The sequence below is a fragment of the Pan troglodytes genome, chromosome 14 (assembly GCF_028858775.2).
Source record: "Pan troglodytes isolate AG18354 chromosome 14, NHGRI_mPanTro3-v2.0_pri, whole genome shotgun sequence".
NCBI classification, from domain to species: Eukaryota; Metazoa; Chordata; class Mammalia; order Primates; family Hominidae; genus Pan; species Pan troglodytes.
In genome coordinates, this window is record NC_072412.2 from 24,013,344 (window position 1) to 24,037,241 (window position 23,898).

Sequence of the window (23,898 nt, forward strand, 5' to 3'; positions counted from 1 at the left end):
TTTTGCATACAGTTCTTTTCATTAACTTTTGTTGTTTTTCAGATACATCCTCAAAGATAATTCTCAAAAGCATATTGAAGTTTGGGATCCTTCTCCAGAAGAAATTATTTCAAATGAAGTACACAACTTAAATCCTGTGTCTGCAAAATCTCTACCTAATGAGAATTTTCAGTCACTTTATAATAAGGAATTGCCTGTGCATATCTGTAATGTAATATCTCCTGAGAAGATTTATGTTCAGTGGTTGTTAACTGAAAACTTACTTAATAGGTATAATATATATATATAATATATAAGGAAAATATTGCATATGATTTTATCCTTTATTCTGTTTCAAAGATCTAGAAGTCATAAATGTAGATTTTACTAGCAAAATTATTTTAACTAAGTAGTCTCAGCTAGTTAGAAGTATGAAAATAGGAAATCTGTTGGCTGTTTTCACTGCATTAGAATTTATTCATTCTACAAATACCTATTGAGCACCTACTATATGATAACCAGTATTATAAGTGTTAGGGATACCCTGGTATAAAACATAGACAAATCTTTGTTACCATGTAGCTTAAACTCTAGTAGAGGGAGAGAGAGTGAACATATAAAATTTTTAGTGTGGCAGATGGTGATAAGGGAAATAGAAAAAAATAAAGCATTTAGGGAGGAAGGCACTTTTAGGATGGTCAAAGAAGACCTCAGAGACAGTGACTTTTGAAACAGGCCCCAAAGAAGGAAGGAGGGAGGTAAGCCATATAAGTGTCTGAGGGAAGTTTATCTCAGGCAGAAGGAAGAGCTAGTTCAAAAACCTGAGGAAGAAATACACTTGTACATTCAAGGAAGAACAAGGTGCCCAGCTTGGCTGGAGCGGAATGAGCAAGCGGGGATTGTAGAAAACATGTAGCCAGAGAATTATATAAGAAAAGGTTTGGAAAGTTAAATATTTTTTATCTCTATAGTTTAGAAGAAAAGATGATAGCTGCTTATGAAAACTCAAAATGGGAACCTGTTAAATGGGAAAATGATATGCACTGTGCTGTTAAGATCCAAGATAAAAATCAGTGGCGAAGAGGCCAGATCATCAGAATGGTTACAGACACATTGGTAGAGGTAAATTACAGAGTTAAAAGTGTAATTGTGAAGGTGAATGCATTTTGTATTTTTTTCCCTGGAGTTAAAACAGTTTTCATTGAGTTTTTCAGTTTGCCAAAAAAAATTTCGAAATGTTGTTTGTCTGTAGACTTAAAGTTATTATTTTCTTAGGTCTTGCTGTATGATGTGGGTGTTGAACTAGTAGTGAATGTTGACTGTTTAAGAAAACTTCAAGAAAATCTAAAGACAATGGGAAGACTCTCTTTGGAATGTTCTCTGGTTGACATAAGGTAGTTTTTAGCTGAGTAATTTTCTCATTATTTTAAATATTTTTAAATGCGTTCTCATCAGTTTTAATTTTGCTAAGATATTCTGAAATTTTCCTAAAATCTAGTTAATTTTGGACTTCAAGAGGGAAAGAGAGAAGTTTGGAGCACGTAAATTTAGTGGCATTAAGAAATAGAGATAGGTGAGTATGAAAGTGCCTAGATAGAATTCAAACCGTTGAATATTAAAAATTTTACTTTGAGGAACAACAAACACAGAAATAAATTGTGTAAGTTTAGAATTGCATAGAAAGCTAAAAATATGTAAATTACCAAAAAGTGAATTTGTGGAGGATTCTGGGAAAACGACAGAACAGTTGTAGTCTACTGGAATCCCACTATAAAAACAGCAACTTGGATAGTAAAACTAAAGACTACACAGTCAATATCTACAACAAAATCAGATGGCAAGTTACTTCTGTGAGCCCTCAAATATTAGCAGGTGGGGTACACCATGAACCAGGACCTTTACAGTATCAACATTTGTGTGGCAGGATTTGGAGGGAAGGCAGACTAGGATTCCAACATCTTTGAGAATAGGAATCGGCAACGGTATTTCACTGGCGCATGCAGGCTAATCTGAGAATAGCAGCCAAAACTAAGGGATAAGGCAGGATGCAGTTCTTATCTGAATGCAAGAAAGAGATCTGTAAATGTGCCAAACTCCCACAATACTGGAGCGTTTTGAGCCGTATAACCTCTTGAAAGTAAACTGAAACTCCTTTCCATAACCCCACACTGAGAAGAAATTGCTGGGAATAGACTTCAATTTGAGCAAGACAGGCAGTGGAGCAAAGGAAAGAAAAGATCCAGATGAAAGGAGGGGAAAGGGCCAGGTGAGGTGGCTCACACCTGTAATCCCAGGACTTTGGGACACTAAGGCAGGAACATCACTTGAGGCCAGGAGTTCAAGCCTGCAGTGAGCTATGATTGTGCTACTGCACTCCAGCCTGACACAGTGATTTTTTAACCTAAATACAGAATTTTACAGTTTTTCCTGCCAAATTTCTTCTAATTGGTTTTGAAACTCAGATATTTGATTTTGTTATTCCATGTCTAGGCTGCCCCATCTAATGTTGTATTATCTGTAGATTTGAAAGCATACCTCTGTCAGAGTTGTAGTCTACAGTTTATGAGCTAAATCGAACTAATATGCACTTGGCCTGCAGAATGTTTTTTGAACTATGGCATATTAACTCTTTAAAAAACTAGTAAATTTCACATAAAAATTTGAGTTTCTTTTATTGGCAAAAATTGGATATCTAGCCTCTAAGCCAAAAATAACTGGCCTTCCCCCAGAGGTTCAGAACAGTTGTTAACTTTTGTTAAATAAACCCTAGCTGCTATTCACCATAGAATACCAGATAAAATTGTACATATAGGAAACAGCTCTATCATTAAGTCTACTGGCAGATTGTTTGTTATTGCTTTGATATGCTACCACAGTTATCCAAATCACTTGGGGTAGCTTGTAGTTCTAGACCAGGGTATCCAAACTTTTGGTTTCTCTGGGCCACATTGGAAGAAGAATTATTGTCTTGGGCCACACATAAAATACACTGACAGTAATAATAGCTGATGAGCTAAAAAAAATTGAAAAAAATCTCATAATGTTCTAAGAAAGTTTATGAATTTGTGTTGGGCTACATTCAAAGCTGTCCTGGGCCGTGTGCAGGTTGGATAAGCTTGTTTTAGATTGTCTCAAATTTGATCACTGACTTGAAGCCAATTGCATGTTATTTGGCTAAAAGACATATACACATGCACACACTTAGGTATACATATATGTGTAGGCTTTTCAGACATGGATTATAAATAGGAATATTAGAAATATGTTTACCAATAAAGCTAAAAGATTCGAAAGACCCTTTCAGCATTATTATAAAAACTTTAATGAACCTGTGTGTGATTTTTTTTTTTTTTAAGAAATAAACCATACTGGTTTATCTAGCTTATTTGTATCTCATCTGCAAGGATCTCATGAGAGAACTCCAGATATACTATACAATATACCTTAACATTTATTGTCTACTAGGACAGGCATTGTATGATGTGCTTTACGTGTGTTAGTTTAGTTCTCACAATAATACCGACATGGAACTATTATTATCTTCATATTACAATTGAAGAAACTTCATGATGAGAAATTAAGTACCTTACCCAAAGTTATCTATATAAATCTAACGTTGGTTTGATTTATCTGTTTTGGGAACCTGATCTTTTTATTTATTTATTTATTTATTTATTTTTGAGACAGAGTCTCCCTCTGTTGCCCAGGCTGGAGTGCAGTGGCATCATCTCGGCTCACCGCAACCTTTGCCTCCCAGATTCAAGCGATTCTCCCACCTCAGCCTCCCGAGTAGCTGGAATTACAGGCGTGCGCCACCATGCCCGGCTAAGTTTTGTATTTTTAGTAGAGATGAGGTTTCACCATGTTGGCTAGGCTGGTCTCAAATTCCTGACCTCAAGTGATCTGTCTGCCTCGGCCTCCCAAGGTGCTGGGATTATGGCGTGAGTCACCACGCCTGGCCTAAAAATTGATATTATAATAGGATAGCTTCTTTTTTTTAAAATTTGTTTTATTCCCTAAACATCCTTGTTCTGATAGGATACCTTCTTCTTAATGACCCATTTCTCTAATCTTACAGGCACCTCTTCCTGTTGTCTGTGATCACTGATGGTGACAATGGGACACTAAATCTTTTCAGTGCCCTGGAATGGAAGTCTCAGCTCACATACTATATAAATCCTATGTTAGTTTTCACTTTGACATTAAATAGTTCAATCAGAATAATTGAACAGAATTATATCAGTCCCTTAATTGTACCTAACAGTACAGAGAATGTGTTTGTGTACATACTTTAAATGGTATCTTACGGACTGGAATGGAATACCATTATCATTTTAAAAGCCTAATAATAGCTAACCTTTAAGAACTTCTGGAACCTGCGTTAATTGTCTTAAAGACACTATTTCACTTAATCCTAACAACAAACCTTAAAGATATAAATACTATTTATAGGTAAGGAAATTGAATATTTAAGAGGTTAAGTATTTTATTATCTGGATAAAATATCTGCTGACTGTTGAGTTAGGATTATAAACACGGTCTGAACCCAGAACCGGGACTCTAACCACTCTGTTTTACTGTCATTTTAAGAAATCCCTTTTAATAGATTGTTCTTAGGTTGATAAAATATATATTACACTCAGTTTACCCTTTTACCATTCTTAAGTGTACAGTTCTATGACATTAAGAACATTCATGGCCGGACGCGGTGGCCCACGCCTGTAAACCCAGCACTTTGGGAGGCTGAGGCAGGCAGATAACTTGAGGTCAGGAGTTTAAGACCAGCCTGGCCAACATGGTGAAACTTCGTCTCTACTAAAAATACAAAAATTAGCCAGGTGTGGTGGCAGGCACCTGTCATCCCAGCTACTTGGGAGGCTGAGGTAGGGAGAATTGCTTGAACCTAGGAGGCAGAAGTTGCAGTGAGCCAAGATTGCGCCACTGCACTCCAGCCTGGGTGACACAGTGAGACTCTGTCTCAAAAAATAAAAATAAAAAAATCACATTGTTGTATAGCATTTACCACCATTTCATCTCAAGAACTTTTTCATCTTCCCTAACTGAAATTCTATATTCATACATTTTTTAAATGTTAAATTAATATTTATATCCATAATAAATCAATGGATAACCTTGATGTTACATTGACTTATATTTATATACCACCGTAATAAATAAACCATAACTGGTTCCAAGAGTTCCTAACAATTTAAGCTTCTTAGCACGTAAGAACTCTCTCTGGGCTTTACAATAAGTAGTATAGCACATTTACGAAATCCTGTTTGGCCAAGTTATGTGCCCAGTTGATTTGGTTAGTTCACCCATATAAGCCATGTTACTGTGAAAAGATTGACCAGGCGAAGCTGAGTGTGATGGCATACACCTTTAGCCCCAGCTACTCAGGAGACCCAAGATGGGAGGATCCGTTGAGCCCATGAGTTCAAGTCCAGCCTGGGCAACATAATGAGGCCCTGTCTCTTAAAAAAATTGACCAGAATTAATTGTTTACTCAGTTAATGGGCTAGCTCAATGAAACTCTGGAACTAGAAACCATATTTAGAGAGCCTATAGAGCCTGCATTATGTTATCTGTAATCTCTTCTGTGTTACCAATTCTTTATTCTTGGAGATAGATTTGCTGATTAGAGACATCTAAGGCAAGCTTGTCCAACCCACAGCCCACAGGCCACATGCAGCCCACGATGGCTTTGAATGCAACCCAACACAAATTTGTAAACTTTCTTAAACATTATGAAATTTTTTTGAGTTTTTTGTTTTGTTTTGTTTTTAGCTCATCAGCTACATTAGTGTATTTTATGTGTGGCCCAAAACAATTCTTCCAGTGTGGCCCAGGGAGGCCAAAAGATTGGACACCTCTGCAGTCACTCAGTTTCAACTCTGCAAACTAAAATGGATGATGAAATTGGATACTCTGCATTTCATTTATCTGTCAGATATTTATTGAGCATTTTTTTAAACTATGCATTACTGTCTGACAGTATTTGCTGAAAGCTTAGGCTATGGTACTGCTAAATTTTAATCATTTAAAACTGTATTACCACATCTATCAGATAATGTAAAAAATTTTGTTGAATCAGTAATTAAAATTTCTGGTATTTCTATTATTTATGGGTAGCAATTCAAGTTAGATTTGAAATCCAAAGAACTTCCAAAGATGGGCAGTGGAATCATCATTACAAAGAGACATTTTTTCTTTCTATTAAATATTTCTGGAATGGCTTCTATGTGACAGGCACTATACTAGTCATTAGGGAATATGATGATGCACATAATACATCATCATTCCTGTTCTCTTGGAGTTTACAGTCTAGTTGACATACATGAAATGTATATAATGACTTAAAAAGTATTTAAAATATACCTGTTTTTTACAGCTCCTCAATGTAGCTGCAGAAAAGATACACATAAATAAGTTAATATGTAATATGGGCCCTCAGTAAAATAGAGGGATGAAAAAAAGATAGGAAAATGAGGGAAAAAATTGTAAAAATAATACGAATCCATGTTTAAATTGTTTTTTTTTACTACATATAGTTGGTTCAAACTATGAGTGTATCTGTGTGTAAATATAGTGTTTTTTGTATATTTCAATATTGTATGCTATTTTTATAAAACAAGTTGCCATTGTTTTCTGTTGTAGACCAGCTGGTGGGAGTGACAAGTGGACAGCAACAGCTTGTGACTGTCTTTCATTGTACCTGACTGGAGCTGTAGCAACTATAATCTTACAGGTGGATAGTGAGGTAACAAGTTACAAGAGATATGTGCTGATGATCTCATTAATGTTTCCATCGATTCCATTTATTTTCTTTCTTGTAGAGAAAATAGCAGCCAACTATTTGGATTTTGTTACAAATTTTGTTGGTTTTATTTCAAAGTATAAGAGGCATATATCTTTTCAGACCACTTCAAAAATATTCTTTGCTTTCTTTTTTCTAATTTAAATGTTTTATTACATTGAGTAGAATTTTGTAATTCATTTTATTACTATTTATGTGCTTTCTCCAGTTTTATACCTTTTTCCATATGAAGCAGAATATATGTTTTGTAGTTCTTTTGCTTTTTGTAGGAGAAAAAAGGCACACCTTGGAAAATATATTTTGATTCTCTAATTTACAGAGAATGCAAAAGAATAAAGAAACTTGTTAACTGATGTTGTATTCCTCACTTCCCAACTCCCCATTCTGTGACTGGAAAAAAAAGTTTCCAGTTTGATTTTTTTTCTTTAATTTCACCTTGACATTGAGGTTTTCCTGATGCATTTCACAAAATAACTCTCTGTTCCACTCTCTTCCATGCTCTTTGCTTTTTTTAAGATGGAGTTTTGCTCTTGTGGCCCAGGCTGGAGTGCAATGGCGCGATCTCGGCTCACCGCAATCTCCGACTCCCAGGTTCAAGAGCTTCTCCTGTCTCAGCCTCCCGAGTAGCTGGGACTACAGGCATGCGCCACCACGCCTGGCTAATTTTGTATTTTCAGTAAAGACGGGGTTTCCCCATGTTGGTCAGGCTGGTCTCAAACTCCCGACCTCAAGTGATCCGCCCACTTCTGCCTCTCAAAGTGCTGGGATTACAGGCGTGAGCCACCGCACTCGGCCCAGTGCTATTTTTGGATGTGTTTAGATATCAAAATAACTTGACTCAGTTGGGAATATTTCTTGCTTAGAGAAATGTAGAAGAACTGCCTGTGAAATGTACATTGTTTATATGAAGATTTCATTTTGGTGTTTCATATTTACTCTGCTCTTAAATCACTACAGGAAAACAACACAACATGGCCATTACCTGTGAAAATTTTCTGCAGAGATGAAAAAGGAGAGCGTGTTGATGTTTCTAAATATTTGATTAAAAAGGGTTTGGCTTTGAGAGAAAGGAGGTATAGACTTTTTAAAAAAATTTTGACATCAGTTTGTGATGGATGCCTCTTAGTTGCGTGTGCAAATCTTCTTATGTGTGCTTTCAAGTCTGAATTGCATCTTGTTTGCTCTTAAAGATTTATAAGCTGACCCTGAGGAGCCAGCTCAGAAATAGATTCCTTCAGAATTGCTCATTTCATTTTTCAGGCATGTCAGTTCTTGCACACTTAAGCCTGTTTACTGACATACTTGCTTTTGTAATTTCCCCTCTCCTTTGACATTTACACTGTAAACCAAAGAAAAAGAGAACAATATAGTGGATACCAGATCTGAGCCCTTTGGTATCCTTTGCTTAGACATAAATGTTTAGGCTTTATTTTAGAAATTCTGGTAGGTATATACCTACTAGATGTATTTATATGAAATGTAAATGTATTTATATGAAACAGGATGAGTAGCAAATAAATAACAGTATTTACATTTAAAGATCCTTTTGGGTTCTATGTTTGGAGTTTAAGCACCTTTGGTCCAGGGACAGGATCAGGATATGGTTGTGGCCCTAGCTTAATCTTTTCTCTCTCTCTCTCTCTTTTTTTTTTTTTTTCTGAGACGGAGTCTGGCTCTGTCACCCAGGCTGGAGTGCAGTGGCGCAATCTCGGCTCACTGCAAGCTCCACCTCCCAGGTTCACGCCATTCTCCTGCCTCAGCCTCCTGAGTAGCTGGGACTACAGGTGGCCGCCACCTCGCCTGGCTAATTTTTTGTATTTTTAGTAGAGACGGGGTTTCACCGTGTTAGCCAGGATGGCCTCGATCTCCTGACCTCGTGATCTGCCCGCCTTGGCCTCCCAAAGTGCTGGGATTACAGGTGTGAGCCACCACGCTCGGCCTCTTTTCTCTCTCTAGAGATTTAGAGGTATGTTGGAATTGGAGACACAAGTCCCAGTTAGCCACTTTGTACCATATATGGCCAGATCTCCGTAGATGTGTTTGCCTTAACTTATATCTTACCTTCTTCAGAACAGGGATCCCAGTCCTGATGAAACGGAAAGAGAATTAGAAGTCAGAAAGAAAGTGGGACATGAGGCTAGATATGGGAGATATGGCCTGGATTGCCCGGGCTTTGGCATACAGCTAATTGCTTTGCCTTTAGGCTAAGGCAATTCCTTGATAGAAGAAATGTTAGAATGGAAAATGCTAGGCAAGTTAATACTACTGACATTGTCTGCTACCAGTTGTAATATTCTTTACTGCTTTTACAGACTAAAACTACTAGCTATCTTAAGGCAGCGGTGGGTTGAGGGACTAGCAGGGTATTTGAGGAATTATGTGGCTTTTTCATAAATGCTTTATTTCCATTGATTGATTGATTGGTTGATTGAGACAGAGTCTCATTCTGTTGCCCAGGCTTGAGTGCAGTGCTGTGATCTCAGCTCACTGCAATCTCTGGCTCCTGGGTTCAAGCGATTCTCGCACCTCAGCCTCCCAAGTAGCTGGGATTACAGGCATGCGCCACCATGCCTGGCTAATTTTTCTATTTGTAGTAGAGACAGGGTTTCATCATGTTGGCCAGGCTGGTCTCGAACTCCTGACCTCAGGTGATCTTCCTGCCTCAGTCTCCCAAAGTGCTGGGATTATAGGCGTGAGCCACCATGCCCGGCCCTTATTTCCTTTTAAAAGTACAGGAGATGAGAAGAAAAAGAAACTTGCTATAATTCCACTAAAACACAATCAATATTAATATTTCCTCCTAAGATTTTATTTTTTTATACAGTAGGGATACCTATTTTTTTTAATTGGAAGGGAATGATATAAAGTAGAAAAACTGAGTAAATATAGCATATTACCACTTAGGTAATATATGAATATGGTATATTCATATATACGGATAGTACCTTATTGTTTTTTAAGAGACTCATGTTTTCTTTGTATTTTTGGATGCTAATAGCTTGCCAGATGTCTGTTCTATGTGTGGACTAAATTGAAATCATCTTAAAGGTGTTGTATCTTCTAGTAACATTGAATTCATTGTACAATGCTTGAGATATACATATGAAATTTTAAGAGAGCATAGTCTGTAAATATAGAAATTTAAAACATTTACTTAAATTTTTATTGCTTTTTCTCATCAGTCTCATAATTTAAAGTAGTTTTAATTTGAACTGATGCTAATTTTTATGTAACAAATTAGAGCAAATATTTTCTTTCAATTTCATGTATATCTGAATGATTCTTTTTATGTTGTTTTACCCAGAATTTTATATTTGCTTATGTTTAGATGTGTTCTTTTTTGGATGTTACAGAATTAATAAATTAGATAACAGCCATTCATTATCTGAGAAGTCTCTGGAAGTCCCCCTGGAACAGGAAGATTCAGTAGTTACTAACTGTATTAAAACTAACTTTGACCCTGACAAGAAAACTGCTGACATAATCAGTGAACAGAAAGTGTCTGAATTTCAGGAGAAAATTCTAGAACCAAGAACCACTAGAGGGTATAAGCCACCAGCTATTCCTAACATGAACGTATTTGAGGCAACAGTCAGCTGTGTTGGTGATGACGGAACTATATTTATAGTACCTAAACTATCAGGTGAGACCTTCTATGTTATGTAGGCTCTAGTTCTCTAGTAAGAACGACAGGGATTGAAATACTTTGGGCAACCTCTTTGAATGTTATTTTCACAAGGTTGTTAGGAGGATTAAATGATTTCACACAATGCATGCAAAGTGCTTTTAATAATGCCTAACATAAAAATCATTTAATGCAGTTTTTCATTATTCTAACATAGCAGTGTTATATAATTATAATTATGTGAGTGCTATTCTCAGTATAAGAAGAAAGGAATTTGGAATTTCCATTTCCACTACTATGGCAGATGAACAACCCTCCCAAATAAGTCAGATCAGATGCCAATTTTTTTTTTTAATGAACACTTACTGAGTTGGCATTAAAGAACATACCAAGCTCCAAAACAAACTGAAATCACACACTGGGAGGTAAGCATGTGCCAAAGAAGGCAATCATTCTAGAGTTGCTTCATAACTATAGAACCTTGAGCAACTGTGATAACTACATGAAGTTAAAGAAAAAGGAAATAAAGGTCCAGGCCCCTTTACTCAAAGTGGGAAATCTAATAGGAATTCCTCATGTGAAGATGGGATCCCAAAGGATGACTCCCACAATGGGTCAATGTGCTGATCACATTAAAAATCACTAAAAGTAGAGTTCAAATGAATTTTTTGAAGTTACTATAAAATGTTATTTATGTGAAAGAGTATAAAATGTATTATTTAAATAACAACATTAAGATGAGTAGCCACATACACATTGCCCATGATAAGAAGCAGCATCGCCAGAACTTAAGCAGACTTGTGTTGCCCCACTTGAACACGTCTCCTGTTTTGCCACCCCAGATACAGCCACTTTTCTGAATTAGCTAATTATCATTTCCTGTGTGCGTCACTAAACAAATTTTTTAGGTTTTCCATCTTTCAAACTTTATGTAACCAGAACCAAAATGTACATATTCTTTTGTGACTTTTCATCAAACTGTTCGAGATTTGTCCACCTTGGCGCATTTCACTATATTTCATTCATTTTTTAAATGAATTAATAGCATTTCCATGAATGATTATGTCTCGGTATCTGTTCTATTGATAGACACATGTGTTTCTAGATTTTCTGTGATTACAAAAAATCCTACTATGAACATTCTTGTACCTGTCTCTTGTTACACAAGCAGAATTTTTCTAGGGCACATAATCTAGTGAACAGAATTGGTAATCATTGGCCAGGCACGGTGGCTCATGCCTGTCATCCCAGCACTTTGGGAGACCGAGGTGGGTGGATCACAAGGTCAGGAGTTTGAGACCAGCCTGGCCAACATGGTGAAACCCCATCTCTACTAAAAATACAAAAATTAGCTGGACATGGTGGCACGAACCTGTAATCCCAGCTACTCAGGAGGCTGAGGCAGGAGAATCATTTGAACCCGGGAGGCAGAGGTTGCAGTGAGCCCAGATCGTGCCACTGCTTTCCAGCCTGGACAATAGAGTGAGTGAGACTCCATTAAAAAAAAAAAATTGGTGGATAATTTCTAGGTAATGTCAAATTGTTTTTCAAAGTTGTTTATAACAGTTTACACTCATCACTACCAGTGCATGAAGAGTCTTGTTACCCCACATCCTTGCTAACACTTAATAAGGTCAGATTAAGTTCTACCTATCCTAGTGGATGTGAAATTGTCTCTCACTATGGCTTTAATTAGCATTTCCTTGACTTCTTATGGCGTAAACATCATTTCTTCTATTTGAGTCGTTTGTATTTCTGTGTTTTTGGAATGCCTATCCATGTCTTCGCTCACTTTCCATTAAGTCATTGCTTTCTGATTCATGGTTCTTAATATATCCTGAACACTTATCCCTTCTTGGTTTTATGTGTTCCAGGTATCTTCTCTTAGTTTCTTACTTGTCTTTTCAGTGTCTTTTGGGAGTTTCTGGATGAACAGAAGGTCTTAATGTAATTTTATCAATCTTCTTTGTTTTTTGGTTTTGTATCTCGTTTTAAATCCTTTCTTGGGCCAGGCGCAGTGGCTCATGCCTGTAATCCCAGCACTTTTGAGAGGCCTAGGTGGGTGGATCACAAAGTCAGGAGTGTCAGACCAGCCTGGCCAATGTGGTGAAACCCCATCTCTACTAAAAATACAAAAATTAGCTGGGCGTGGTGGCAGGCATCTGTAGTCCCAGCTACTCAGGAGGCTGAGGCAGAAGAATCGCTTGAACCTGGGAGACAGAGGTTGCCGTGAGCCAAGATTGCGCCACTGCACTCCAGCCTGGGTGACAGAGCAAGAATCCGTCTCAAAAAAAAAAAAAAAAAAAATCCTTTCTTACTCTGATGTCAGAAAGCTATTTCATTATATGATCTTGTAAAAAAATGTTTATAGTTTTGTTTTTTACATAAAGTCTTTAAGCTATCCCAGAATTGATTTTTCAGTAGGTAAGAAGAGATCCAATTTTTTTAATAGGTTTAGTTAGTAGTCCTAGCTCATCGGCTTATACTCCACACATTCCCCACTGATCTGCAATGCTAACTTTGTCAAAGATTAAGGTTCCATGTATACACGAGTTGTTTCTGAACTTTCTGTTCTGTGTTAGTGCTATTTATCCCTACACCAATACCAGTTTTTTTCCTGAAGATAGCCTATACTACTTTTAGTGTGTATACAAGTTACTTTGTTGTGTATCCTATAACGCTTGAAATCCATTGGATTTCTTGTTTTTCTTTAGGTGCATCTTGGCTTCTTAAATTGTGTGTTTTATTCACTGTACCCTATTGTTTCTGTGGGAGACACTGTGTTCAAAGTGTTGCAAGGTCACAAAGCAAAGGCAAAGTTAGGCTAGAGATGAGGAAAGGTAACTTTTCTGAGAAACGCTCCAAACCCCATGGCTTTGGAAATATAGATAGATATGGACAGGGAAAAAATACTGGTAGACCTTTTTAGAGTTAGGAACTTTAGGGAGGTAGGCATAGATCAGACAAAGGGGTTCAGCCTGGCTGGAAGAATAGAAGTAATGAAGTTTGGTAAGAATAAGGGAAATTAGGTATATGATGAAGTAGTTGGGTTTTTAGCATCATGATATATGAGGGCTGCCACTCAGGATTTTACTCTTTCCTCCATGATTTCAATATTTTTGTGCATCTGTAAACCTTGGGATCCTTGAGAGTATAAAAATCCTGGAGCCCCATTTTTTTTGTACACCTAAGAGTGGCAGTGACACATGTGGTTGGCAGAATTTAGAACTTAGGCCACCAGTGATTATGTAGACATCCTCAGTACTCTCCCAGCATGGAAGAGAAGCAATATGAAACCGGTTTCTATAGGCTGCAAAATGACTCTTAGATCAGGACTAGCATAAATTAACCTGCTTTCCACCACTGTGTCTCCCTTATTTTCCTCACCTTGGCACTAAGATGCTGGGGGTGTGGGTGGAGGGTTTCCAAGTTTGTAAGACCTGTCACTTACACAAGTTTGGAGGCTCTCTATGAAAAAAGAATACAGGCTGGGTGCGGTGGCTTACGCCTGTAATCTCAGCACTTCAGGTCAAGGCAGGAAGATTGCTTAAGCCCAGGAGTTTGCGACCAGGCTGGGCAACATGGTGAGACCCCATCGCTACAAAACATGCAAAGATTAGTTGGCCATGGTGGTGCATGCCTGGGTCTCAGCTACTCAGGAAACTGAGGCAGGAGGATTGCTTGAGCCCAGGAGGTCAAGGCTGTAGTGAGCTGCGTTCATGCCACTGCTCCAGCCTGGGCAACAGAGTAAGACCCTGTCTCATTTTCTAAAACTAAAATAAATACAGAAGTTTATATTTCTTGAGAATGAGAAAAGAAATCACAACAAATAACTGGAGCTTTAGGAACTTTTGAGAATATTCAGGTCCCTCATGAGATCTTTAGGCTTATGTGCAAATGCTGCAAATGCTTCCTGACTGTAACCTGGGCCCATCAGAATAGTCGATAACTCTAGCACTCGTAGGGCTTAGTGTCATTAGCTCCTAATTAGTACCTATGGATAAGGGTATGGTAGCTATGAATTTACTGAAATTTTTCTCTCATTTGTTGATCTCCTAAATATATTTTTTAATTTGAAAGACAATAAAATCGGTACAATTGGCCGTTCGAGAAAAAATAACGTTTGAGACCTGTAGTAATAATACTTAACCCAGAAACTTTGCTTGACATGTATAAATAGTCATTGTTCAAACTAGTAGCCTGTTATCTGCCAGGCAGTGTGCTGGATGCTTTACATTTAATCCTCCTGCAGCACTTGATGATACTGACAGGTACTGTTATTCCCAGAAGATGCTGTTACACCCAGAATAGGTGGTGGTATTACGGAAGGATAAACTGAGGCTTATTGGAGGTAAGGGAACTACCCAAGATCACACAACTAAAGCAGTAAGATGGGAATGGTAACTGACTCCAGAGCTTACCTTCTATGGTATCAGTTATGGATATATATATATATGTTTACTGTGGAACTAATGGGCCAATTAGCAATAAAAGCAAAATTGAAATTTTAATTTATATTCCCATCATCATACTGTATCTAAGCAACAAGTAGTATATAACCTGTGTCCTATTTTACTTAGGGCTGTCAAACTGACCCTATTTTGAATTGGTAGTACTTTCATATTAGGCTAGCTGGTTTGTGTTTAGAGCTCCTTATGATGTTTGTACTCTCAAAATATAATCAAAGATCATAATATTGTTTGTATGCTATTACTAGTATGTTTTAAAACACACACAGATTTTTACAAAAGTTCTGTTTGGGGGACTGGTTTTTAATTATACTACTGAAGAAATGAAGTTATTAAATTGACAAATGATAGGGAATTTTCCTTAATGCTTTCTATCTTTAATACTTTTTTTCAGAATTTGAGCTAATAAAAATGACAAATGAAATTCAAAGTAATTTAAAATGCCTTGGTCTTTTGGAGCCTTATTTCTGGAAAAAAGGAGAAGCATGTGCAGTAAGAGGATCCGATACTCTGTGGTATCGTGGCAAGGTGATGGAAGTTGTAGGTGGCGCTGTCAGAGTGAGTCTGATATTCTTTTGTGACAATTCTAAAGCTAAATGCTATAACATTAAATAGTCTTGTGCATTTGAACACGAGAAAGTTGGATTAAAACATCTTTTGATGAAAATTTTGTAGGAAGATCAGTTATATTGTACTTTTATTTGTAATAATTTTCGTTTTATTTGCAAATATATTTAGTAACCCGAATAAGCAAAAAATAGGGAGGGATTTGATCATTGGTTAATGGATAGACCTCTTAGTTGTAATTGGTAGCCCTGTTTCCACACATAGTGTTAAGTAAAACAATATGTTTTCCAGTATGTTTAATATCTCGCTAGCAAATTTGTTTATGGCCCTGTTAGTTTTTCAGGATAACGACTAATTTACCTTTCCAGAATAATGAGGTAACTAACACTCAGGTTTCAGTCAAAATCTTCAAAAATAGCTACATCCTTTGAAATATATATATATATATATATATATATATATATATATATAAAATATAGATGAAAATACCTCTAATACATTGTATTTACTAAGTAAAGGAATGAAATTGATGAAGTACTTCATCATATATTCAGCACTTGAAAACTTTAATTAGGGGTGAGGGGAGAAAAACTTAAGTGAAAAAGTCTTTTTTCCACCTGGACAGGAGTTTATTTTCTGTTTGATGATGATAACTAATGATTACATAGCACTTCAGGTTTTTTAGCTTCCTTCACATATATGCATTTATATTTTATAATTTGTTTACAGTTATCCTAGACATAGATTATTATTCCCATTTTACTAATAAGAAAATTGAAATTTAGGTTCAGTGACCTGCCAGGGTCACTGGGTAGTAATGCTAGAGTTAATATCCAAGCATCTGATTCCTAAACTTCTGATTCTAAGTCTTACACTTTTTCTATTGAACTACAAATTTTTAATGGTTTTCATAGAAGTAAAATAGTTTCAAATTTGGGGTGAGTACTTAAACATCTGGATAGTTATAGGGGTTATCTGAGCAACTTGAATGTATGTGCAAAGTGACATACATTCGAGTTGCTCAGATAACCCCTGACCTTTTTTTCTTTACAAAGGTAAAATGAAATTCAGTGTTCATCAAGTTATCATACTTCATGAACTTTACATTTGTGGAATCAAAATAAATAAGATGGTGAACTTTTATAAAAATTCTCATGCTGTCCAAATATCTGTTTATTTTAACTTACTTAAAAGAACTTTGATAGTTTAATCATCACCTTTTATTTTTTTCATGTGGTCACTTTACATTTTTAGTATACACAGTGGATTTTTCATTTCTTAATCTGGTATCTTTCAAAGTTTATCCTGTGATTCACATTAAGAAATAAATGTCTCGTGAAACCATATCCTAATTATCTGTGAGGTATTCAGACATTTTTTGTTTAATTCTATTTTATTTTTTAATGGTAATTGCCAAGCAAATCCAATTAAACAGTGATATGTTCATTTCATTATGTTGGGACAGAAGAAATAATTTATTGGCATTCCTTATCCTTAAGACAATTTAGAAATTGAATTATCAATATTAAAGCATTTCAAAAAGGGATTGCTCTTGAGGAATTTGTAAATCCAATAAAACCCAGTTTTTTTCAAAAAAAAGTCTGATGGGTTAAGTGTAAGAAAACCTTTTTACAATGAGGTTTGATACACTATTGGATGAGGGAATAAATACAGTATTGCTTTTTTTCCTGGAAATTTTTGAAATCCAGATTTTAAACTTTTCAGATGTCTTTTTTTTTTTTTTTTTTTGAAACAAGTTCTTCCTCTGTCACCAGGCTTGGAGTGCAGTGGCACAGTCACAGCTCATTGCAGCCTTGACCTCCCGGGCTTAGGCAGTCCTCCCACCTCAGCATCCTGAGTAGCCGGGACTACAGGCGCATACCACCACAGACAGCTAATTTTTTTTATTTTTGTTAGAGATGGGGTCTTGCCGTGTTCCCAAGGCTGGTCTCAAACTCCTGGGCTCAAACAATCCACCCACCTCTGCCTCCCAGAGTGCTGGGATTATAGGCATGAGCCATCAAGCCCGGCCTGTCTTTCTTCTAATAACAGGAAATTCCTTTTGTCCCCTAGCTTTTAATAATAAATTTTAACTATAAATTGTATTTGTCATGTTTCAGGTACAATATTTAGATCATGGATTCACTGAAAAGATTCCGCAGTGCCATCTTTACCCTATTTTGCTGTATCCTGATATACCCCAGTTTTGTATTCCTTGTCAGCTCCATAATACCACACCTGTGAGTACATAATAATTTGTGGAATGATTAATTTTAAATATTAGTTTTTATTAATAATTTTTTAGAAATATTTAGAATGTAAAATGAAATTTCAGTTGCAACAAAAAAGTAATAAAACACCAACAAGTTACTAAGACAGCTAAACAGCCTTTATGAAGACAGTTACAAAATTATACTCAAGGCTGTAAAACATCTGAATAAATGAAGAGACATGTTCATAAGTGGGAAGGTATAAGATTGCAAAAGTTTATTTCTTTATCAAATGAAATTACAACAAACTTGAAGCTGGAGATCAGATAAAAGAGTGTCTTATTCTGTCTTGCTGCATAACAAATTAAGCTGAGACTTAGTGGTCTAAAACAACAATAAACTTTCATTATCTCATGCAGTTTCTATGGTTCAGGGATTAGGAGTGGCTTAGCTGGTTTGTTTTGACAAGGGGTCTGTATTAGTCCATTTTCACAGTGCTATAAAGATACTACCTAAGACTGGGTAATTTATGAAGAAAAGAGGGTTAATTGACTCACAGTTCTCCATGGTTGAAGAGGCATTAGGAAACTTACAGTTGTGGTGGACGGCGAAAGAGAAGCACATACCTTCTTCACAAGGTTGCAGGAGAAAAAGAGATTGAAGGGGAAACGGCCAAACACTTTCAAAACCATCAGTTCTTGTGAGAACTCACAATCAGCATGGGGGAAACTGCCCCATGATCCAGTCACCTCCCACCAGGTTCCTCTCTCGACACATGGGGATTACAATTCAAGATAAGATTTGGGTGGGGACACAGCCAAACCATATCATGGTCCCTTGTGATACTGCCGTCAAGATGTCCACCATAAGTGTAGTCACCTGAAGGATCAACTGGGGACAGAGGGTCCACTTCAGATGGTTGACTCACATTGCTTTGGCAGGAAGCCTCACTTCCTCACCATGTGAACCTCTCAACGCATAAAGACGTAACAATCACTATTCCTTAATGAATACATATTGTAGGCCTTGTACAAGCACTGCATTGGCATATTGGTCTTTTTTAAAAAGTCTTAAATGTAATGTTTTGTTTTTAAATGTAGGGGGTGTGTGTGTGTTTTCTCACCTCTGGCTGAACAGGTTTATATTTTTAAAGCATAAAATGAGTACTCAAATTATTCATTTTTAAAGATTATTTTTATCATGTACCTATGATATTCTCTGAGAACTGCTTCTGTATTTTGTACTACTATCTGATATTATTTGTTTATGGCTACTTTTGTGTATCTTAATTTGCCTCTTGCTCTGATTTTATGAAAGCATAAAAGAATCTGAGTTTATTAATCTCAAATAGGTTGGGAATGTCTGGCAACCAGATGCAATAGAAGTTCTTCAACAACTGCTTTCAAAGAGACAGGTGGACATTCACATTATGGTAATTTAAAGTATATATAGTTGGTATAAATTACTTGCCATAAAATATTATAATTAACATAATTTGAGGGATATTTTTGATGATAAGCAATGGTATATACCTTCTTATGTGAATTGCTTGTTAGCATAAAAGAAACTACCAGTTTGGTTCCTGCGCCTGCTTTAAATAAGCCTGCTTTTGAACAAGTTCCTGAGAACTTTCATAACCATTAAAGTCACTAATTTGAAAGATTCTTTATTAACAGCTTGTTTTGTTACAGGGAGCAGTATTAAATTGTTGGACATGTTTATAATTATATGTAGCAGTTTCCAAGATGGTGCTGAACACTCAGCACTGTCTCGGGTCCAGGTAATTCTGGGAGTCTATCATGATCTGTGTCCTCAAAGCCCTTATCTGGTTAGTGAAACAAGGCAAAAACCTAAAACATTTGCACTACAAAGTAACATGCCAAGAGCTAAGTGACTGGTGAAAAGAGTAAATGTAATAGGAATTTAGAGATGGTGAGAATTGAGGTAGCCCTTGTAATGTTCTCCTGACTGGGGAAATGAAATGCACAAAGGTACAGAGAGACATTTTAGGGAAATGGTGTAACTGTTTGACTTGAACAGTGGAGGTTTGGTGAAGAGTAGTGGTAGTGAATAGCATTCAGGAGAGGTAGGGGCCAGTTGGTGGGGTTGATAGGGAGAGCATCAGTGGAGGTTTCTGAGCAGTGAGGTAATAAGATCAACCTGCAGCTGCTATGTTTGCAGGGCCCGAATGGGAAGATATATGGTAAGGAAAGTATTTCTGTATTAAAGGATGATGATAGAGTGATAAAAACCTAAAGGAGGCACACACTCACTTACATAAGAAAGTGGCTTTTGTTAGTACTAAGAGTCCCTCCCTAGTTACTTAGTCTCCATGGCAAGTCACTGAAATATGGTAGAGATTGAAATTTTTAGTTTGTCTAGACAGCTTTCATTGCTTCTTCGCTTAATTGACACAGAAGAATAGCTTGTGGTATAGCAAAGGCTGCCAGGTGTCTCAGAGACCACGAATGTGCATGCCACACAACCCAGCCGACAGCAGGCCTTGCCCAGACTCACTCCTCTCCCTTGTACACAAAGGGAGATGCTGACCGAGGGCCTCTTAGGTGCTAGCCTCTGCTCTAGGCCTGGACACACAGCTGGGGGCTGAGCAGTAGGAAATCCCTGCCTTTCTAGAGCTTCCATTTCAGTGGTGGGAAAGAGAAAATAAACTATGAGGAGTATTAGATTAGATAAGAGAGAGGCTGATAGGAATGGCATGGCCAGGGAGGAGGTTCCACTTTAAACATGCATCTGGGAAGACGTCGCTGCAAAGGTAACATTTGAGTCAACACCTTAAAATGGTTAGAGGACAGACCACGCGGGTGCAGGGAGATGAGCGCTGAGGCAGGAGCAGGGCTAGGAGGGAGGGGACTGCATTGGCAGAAGAGGGAATGGTAAGAAGAGATAGGACAAGATCTGCTGGGAGGCAGCAACGGTAATTCAGTGAGGAGCAGTAAAACAGTGAGGAGCAGTGAGTTTGGACAAAGGTGGGATCAGTGGAAATGAAGAGAATTGCTGTAGGTCAGCTTATCAGTTAGGGACACATTCAGTACCCAATAACTGTAAGTGAACTTTATTCAGAGTTTTAAAGTTACCATGATTCCTGCTTTTAGACTGTTTCGAGTCCCACCAATTTTGGATTTTTAAATGAAACTTTATTTCTTCACCTCTGAACGTAACCTTTTCTTTCTCTTTGTACGTAGTGTAATTTATTAGTATCATCTAAAGGTGATGTATTTGGGAATTGGAATTATATATAACTAGTTATTTTGTGGTAAATAACTAGAAAACTCTATGAACTTGAAAGTGTATATTACATAAACCAAAGTAGTAGAATTACTCCCTTATAGCGCGTCAAAATACCAGGAAGAAAATTCTATGAAATGAGTCACTAGCCAAACTGTCTAGTTAATACTATGATTGTCAGAAGCTAAATTTGATATTTGCTGACTATAAAAATGTCATCAAGTGGAGTTTATTTTTATGATTATCTTTATTGAACTTTAAATAGGAGTTACCTAAAAATCCATGGGAGAAATTGTCTATTCACCTCTATTTTGATGGAATGTCACTTTCTTATTTTATGGCATACTATAAATACTGTACTTCTGAACATACTGAGGAGATGTTGAAAGAAGTAAGTGAACTATTTTTCTATAAAAATCTAAAGTGTAGAAAAGTCTAGTTAAAATGTCACATTTTGTCTTACACTGTGTCTTAAATATGATTCTACATATCTGATCTATTAAGAGAGTCTAGAGGACTTACACATTTTTGCTGAGAAAGATGAATAGGCTGTGTCATGCATTATAAATGTCCTGTAAAAGACTTTAATTACATTAAGATTCAATTAATGTTTCTGTACCTTCAAACCTAGTGCGATGCCCATGCTATTCAGTGTTGTTTGAATTAGAGATGCACATTCTAAAATCTTTATAGAATTCAGTACCAGCAGAGGGCTCTTGCTCCAGATAAAATATTTTTTCCTTTTACTTGACACAAAAGCCGTGTATTACAAAATTTCTCTCATTTGCCTTCTCACAGGAAACCCAGAGTCACATTTTGAGCTTAGCTTCCATAAGTGGCTCATTCCTTGCCTGGTGCTTCTGTGGTTTAGTACTTTAAAAAATATAGCCTGTTACAAGATATGGTTTCACATTTCAAGCTGCTATAAATCTTTTATAGGAGTAGACTATGCATCATTATATTTTATATCACAAGATATTTTTATTTCTAGAGTTGCAGTCTACTTGTTAGACTCTTTAATATTCATTTTGGTGATAGTACACAACCAAACATTGTTCTATGGATAAAGAAAACTACTTTCTTCTCTCAAATAGAAATCGTGCTATAACTTTGTTCCTGTAATCCTCACTGCCAGCTTTTTCTTTAAAGCAGAGGTGTGGTTGTTGTGGGTGAGTGGGGGTGTGTGTGTGTGTAAAAGAAGTTACGTCTGTTATTGAACAGGTTTTATAAAGATTACTTAGTCTTTCTGTTCTAGTTGTACTATTCACTGTGAACATTTTAAAGGGAAAGGTAAGAACTCCCACTCTTATAATAAATGAATTAGCTTTGACATGTGTTAACATATATTTGAGGTTTCTTATTGTTGAAAACTTATGGTGAGATTATTCAGAACATTAGATTTTCCTGTAATTGAGCTGAAATAAATAAATGAATACCAAGAAGGAAATGCACCCAGTTTTTGTGGGGATGAAATATGGAAAGTACCTTAAAACAATATAGCTAAAGGTGATTTTACTCAATACCATATTATTTCAGAAACCAAGATCAGATCATGATAAAAAGTATGAAGAGGAACAATGGGAAATAAGGTTTGAGGTAAGTAACAATCCAAGTATTTTGGAAACTTTGGACACTTCATTAATAAAAAGGATCTGATACAGGACAGAAAGCTCTCTTTTATAACAGTTTTATTATTTATATATCATAGAATTTACCTATTGAATATACAGTTCAGTGTTGTTTAGTATCGTTCACTGTTTTGTAACCATCACCACTATCTATTTCCAGAACATTTCATCACCCCCAAAAGAAGCCCTGTACCAGCAGCAGTCATTCTGCATTCTTCCTTCCCTAGCTTCATGACAGCCACTTCTGTCCCTATGGATTTGCTTATCCTGTGCATGTCATATAAATGGAATCATACACTATGTGGTCCTTTGTCGCTGGCTTTTCACTTAGCATAACATTTTCAAGGTTCATACATGTTGTATATATATCAGTGCTTCACTTCTTTTTGTTGCTGAATAAAATTCCATTGTATGGATGTATTTTGTTTACCCATTCATCTGTTGATAGACACATGGGTTGTTTCCACCTTATGGTGGTTGTGAGTAATGCTGCTGTCTGATCAGGTACAAGTTTTTATGTAGACATATGTTTTCCCTTCTTTAGGGTATACACCTAGTAGTGGAATTACTGAGTCTGTGGTAACTATGTTTAACATTCTAAAGATCTCCAAGACTGTTTCCCAAAGTGGCAGCATCATTTTACATGTATGTCAGTAGTGTGTGTGCAAGGACCCCATTTTTTCCACCTCCTCACCAGATAACTACTTGTATTCTGTTTTTCTAGCCATTTTAGGATAGGCATGAAGTGGCATATCACTGTAGACTTGATATGCTTGTCCTGGTGATTAGTATTGTTGAGCATCTTTTCATGTGCCTATTGGATATATATATATATTTTGAGAAATCCCTTCAAATCTATTTGAGTTATTTATCTTTTTATTGTTGAGCTATAACAGTTCTTTATGCATGCAAGTACCTTATCAAATATATGATTGCAAATATTTTCTTTTATTCTGTGGGTTGTCTTTTCACATTAATGGATTTGAGAGCGTCTCGCTATATTGCCCAGGCTGGTCTTGAACTCCGGGGCTCAAGCAGCCCTCTTGCCTTTTTGCAGAGTAGCTGGAACTAAAGGCATGGACCACCACACCCAGCTTTCTTTTCACTTTTTTGATAGTGTCCTTTTAAGTACCAAAGTTTTTAATTTTGATGAAGTCCAATTTATCTGTTTTTTTTCTTTTGTCACTTGGACTTTTTGGTGTAGGAAGAGTTTTAGTACATAAACCTTTGTAATTTATGAAAATAACATAACCTTATTGTAAATTGCCTATTACTTAATTAAGTTCAACAAATTTCAACAGTGGCTGATCACTTTTTGCTGAATTTTCCTAGGTTCAAACTTTTTTTTTGTCTA

The 23,898-nt window shown here is 36.6% G+C and overlaps 1 protein-coding gene across 42 annotated transcripts in view; it reads left to right on the forward strand.

The window, feature by feature from the left end:
- The window catches only part of RNF17 (ring finger protein 17), a 124,958-nt gene that overhangs the window by 79,418 nt on the left and 21,642 nt on the right, over positions 1-23,898 (forward strand). For 28 of the 42 annotated variants that reach the window (XR_010150387.1, XR_010150386.1, XR_010150391.1 and 25 more), the window contains 11 exons: positions 43-270; positions 951-1,101; positions 1,255-1,373; positions 6,640-6,742; positions 7,757-7,872; positions 10,153-10,442; positions 15,288-15,451; positions 17,581-17,700; positions 19,022-19,102; positions 21,182-21,307; positions 22,453-22,512. Coding sequence is in view for 35 of the 42 variants with exons in the window: in XM_522632.7 (XP_522632.5) it covers positions 43-270; positions 951-1,101; positions 1,255-1,373; positions 6,640-6,742; positions 7,757-7,872; positions 10,153-10,442; positions 15,288-15,451; positions 17,581-17,700; positions 19,022-19,102; positions 21,182-21,307; positions 22,453-22,512 (1,558 nt within the window). In the remaining 7 variants the exon portion in view is untranslated. The remainder of the gene's footprint in view (positions 1-42; positions 271-950; positions 1,102-1,254; positions 1,374-6,639; positions 6,743-7,756; positions 7,873-10,152; positions 10,443-15,287; positions 15,452-17,580; positions 17,701-19,021; positions 19,103-21,181; positions 21,308-22,452; positions 22,513-23,898) is intronic. The other 14 variants (XR_010150388.1, XR_010150389.1, XM_063791974.1 and 11 more) reach the window with 3 other exon arrangements.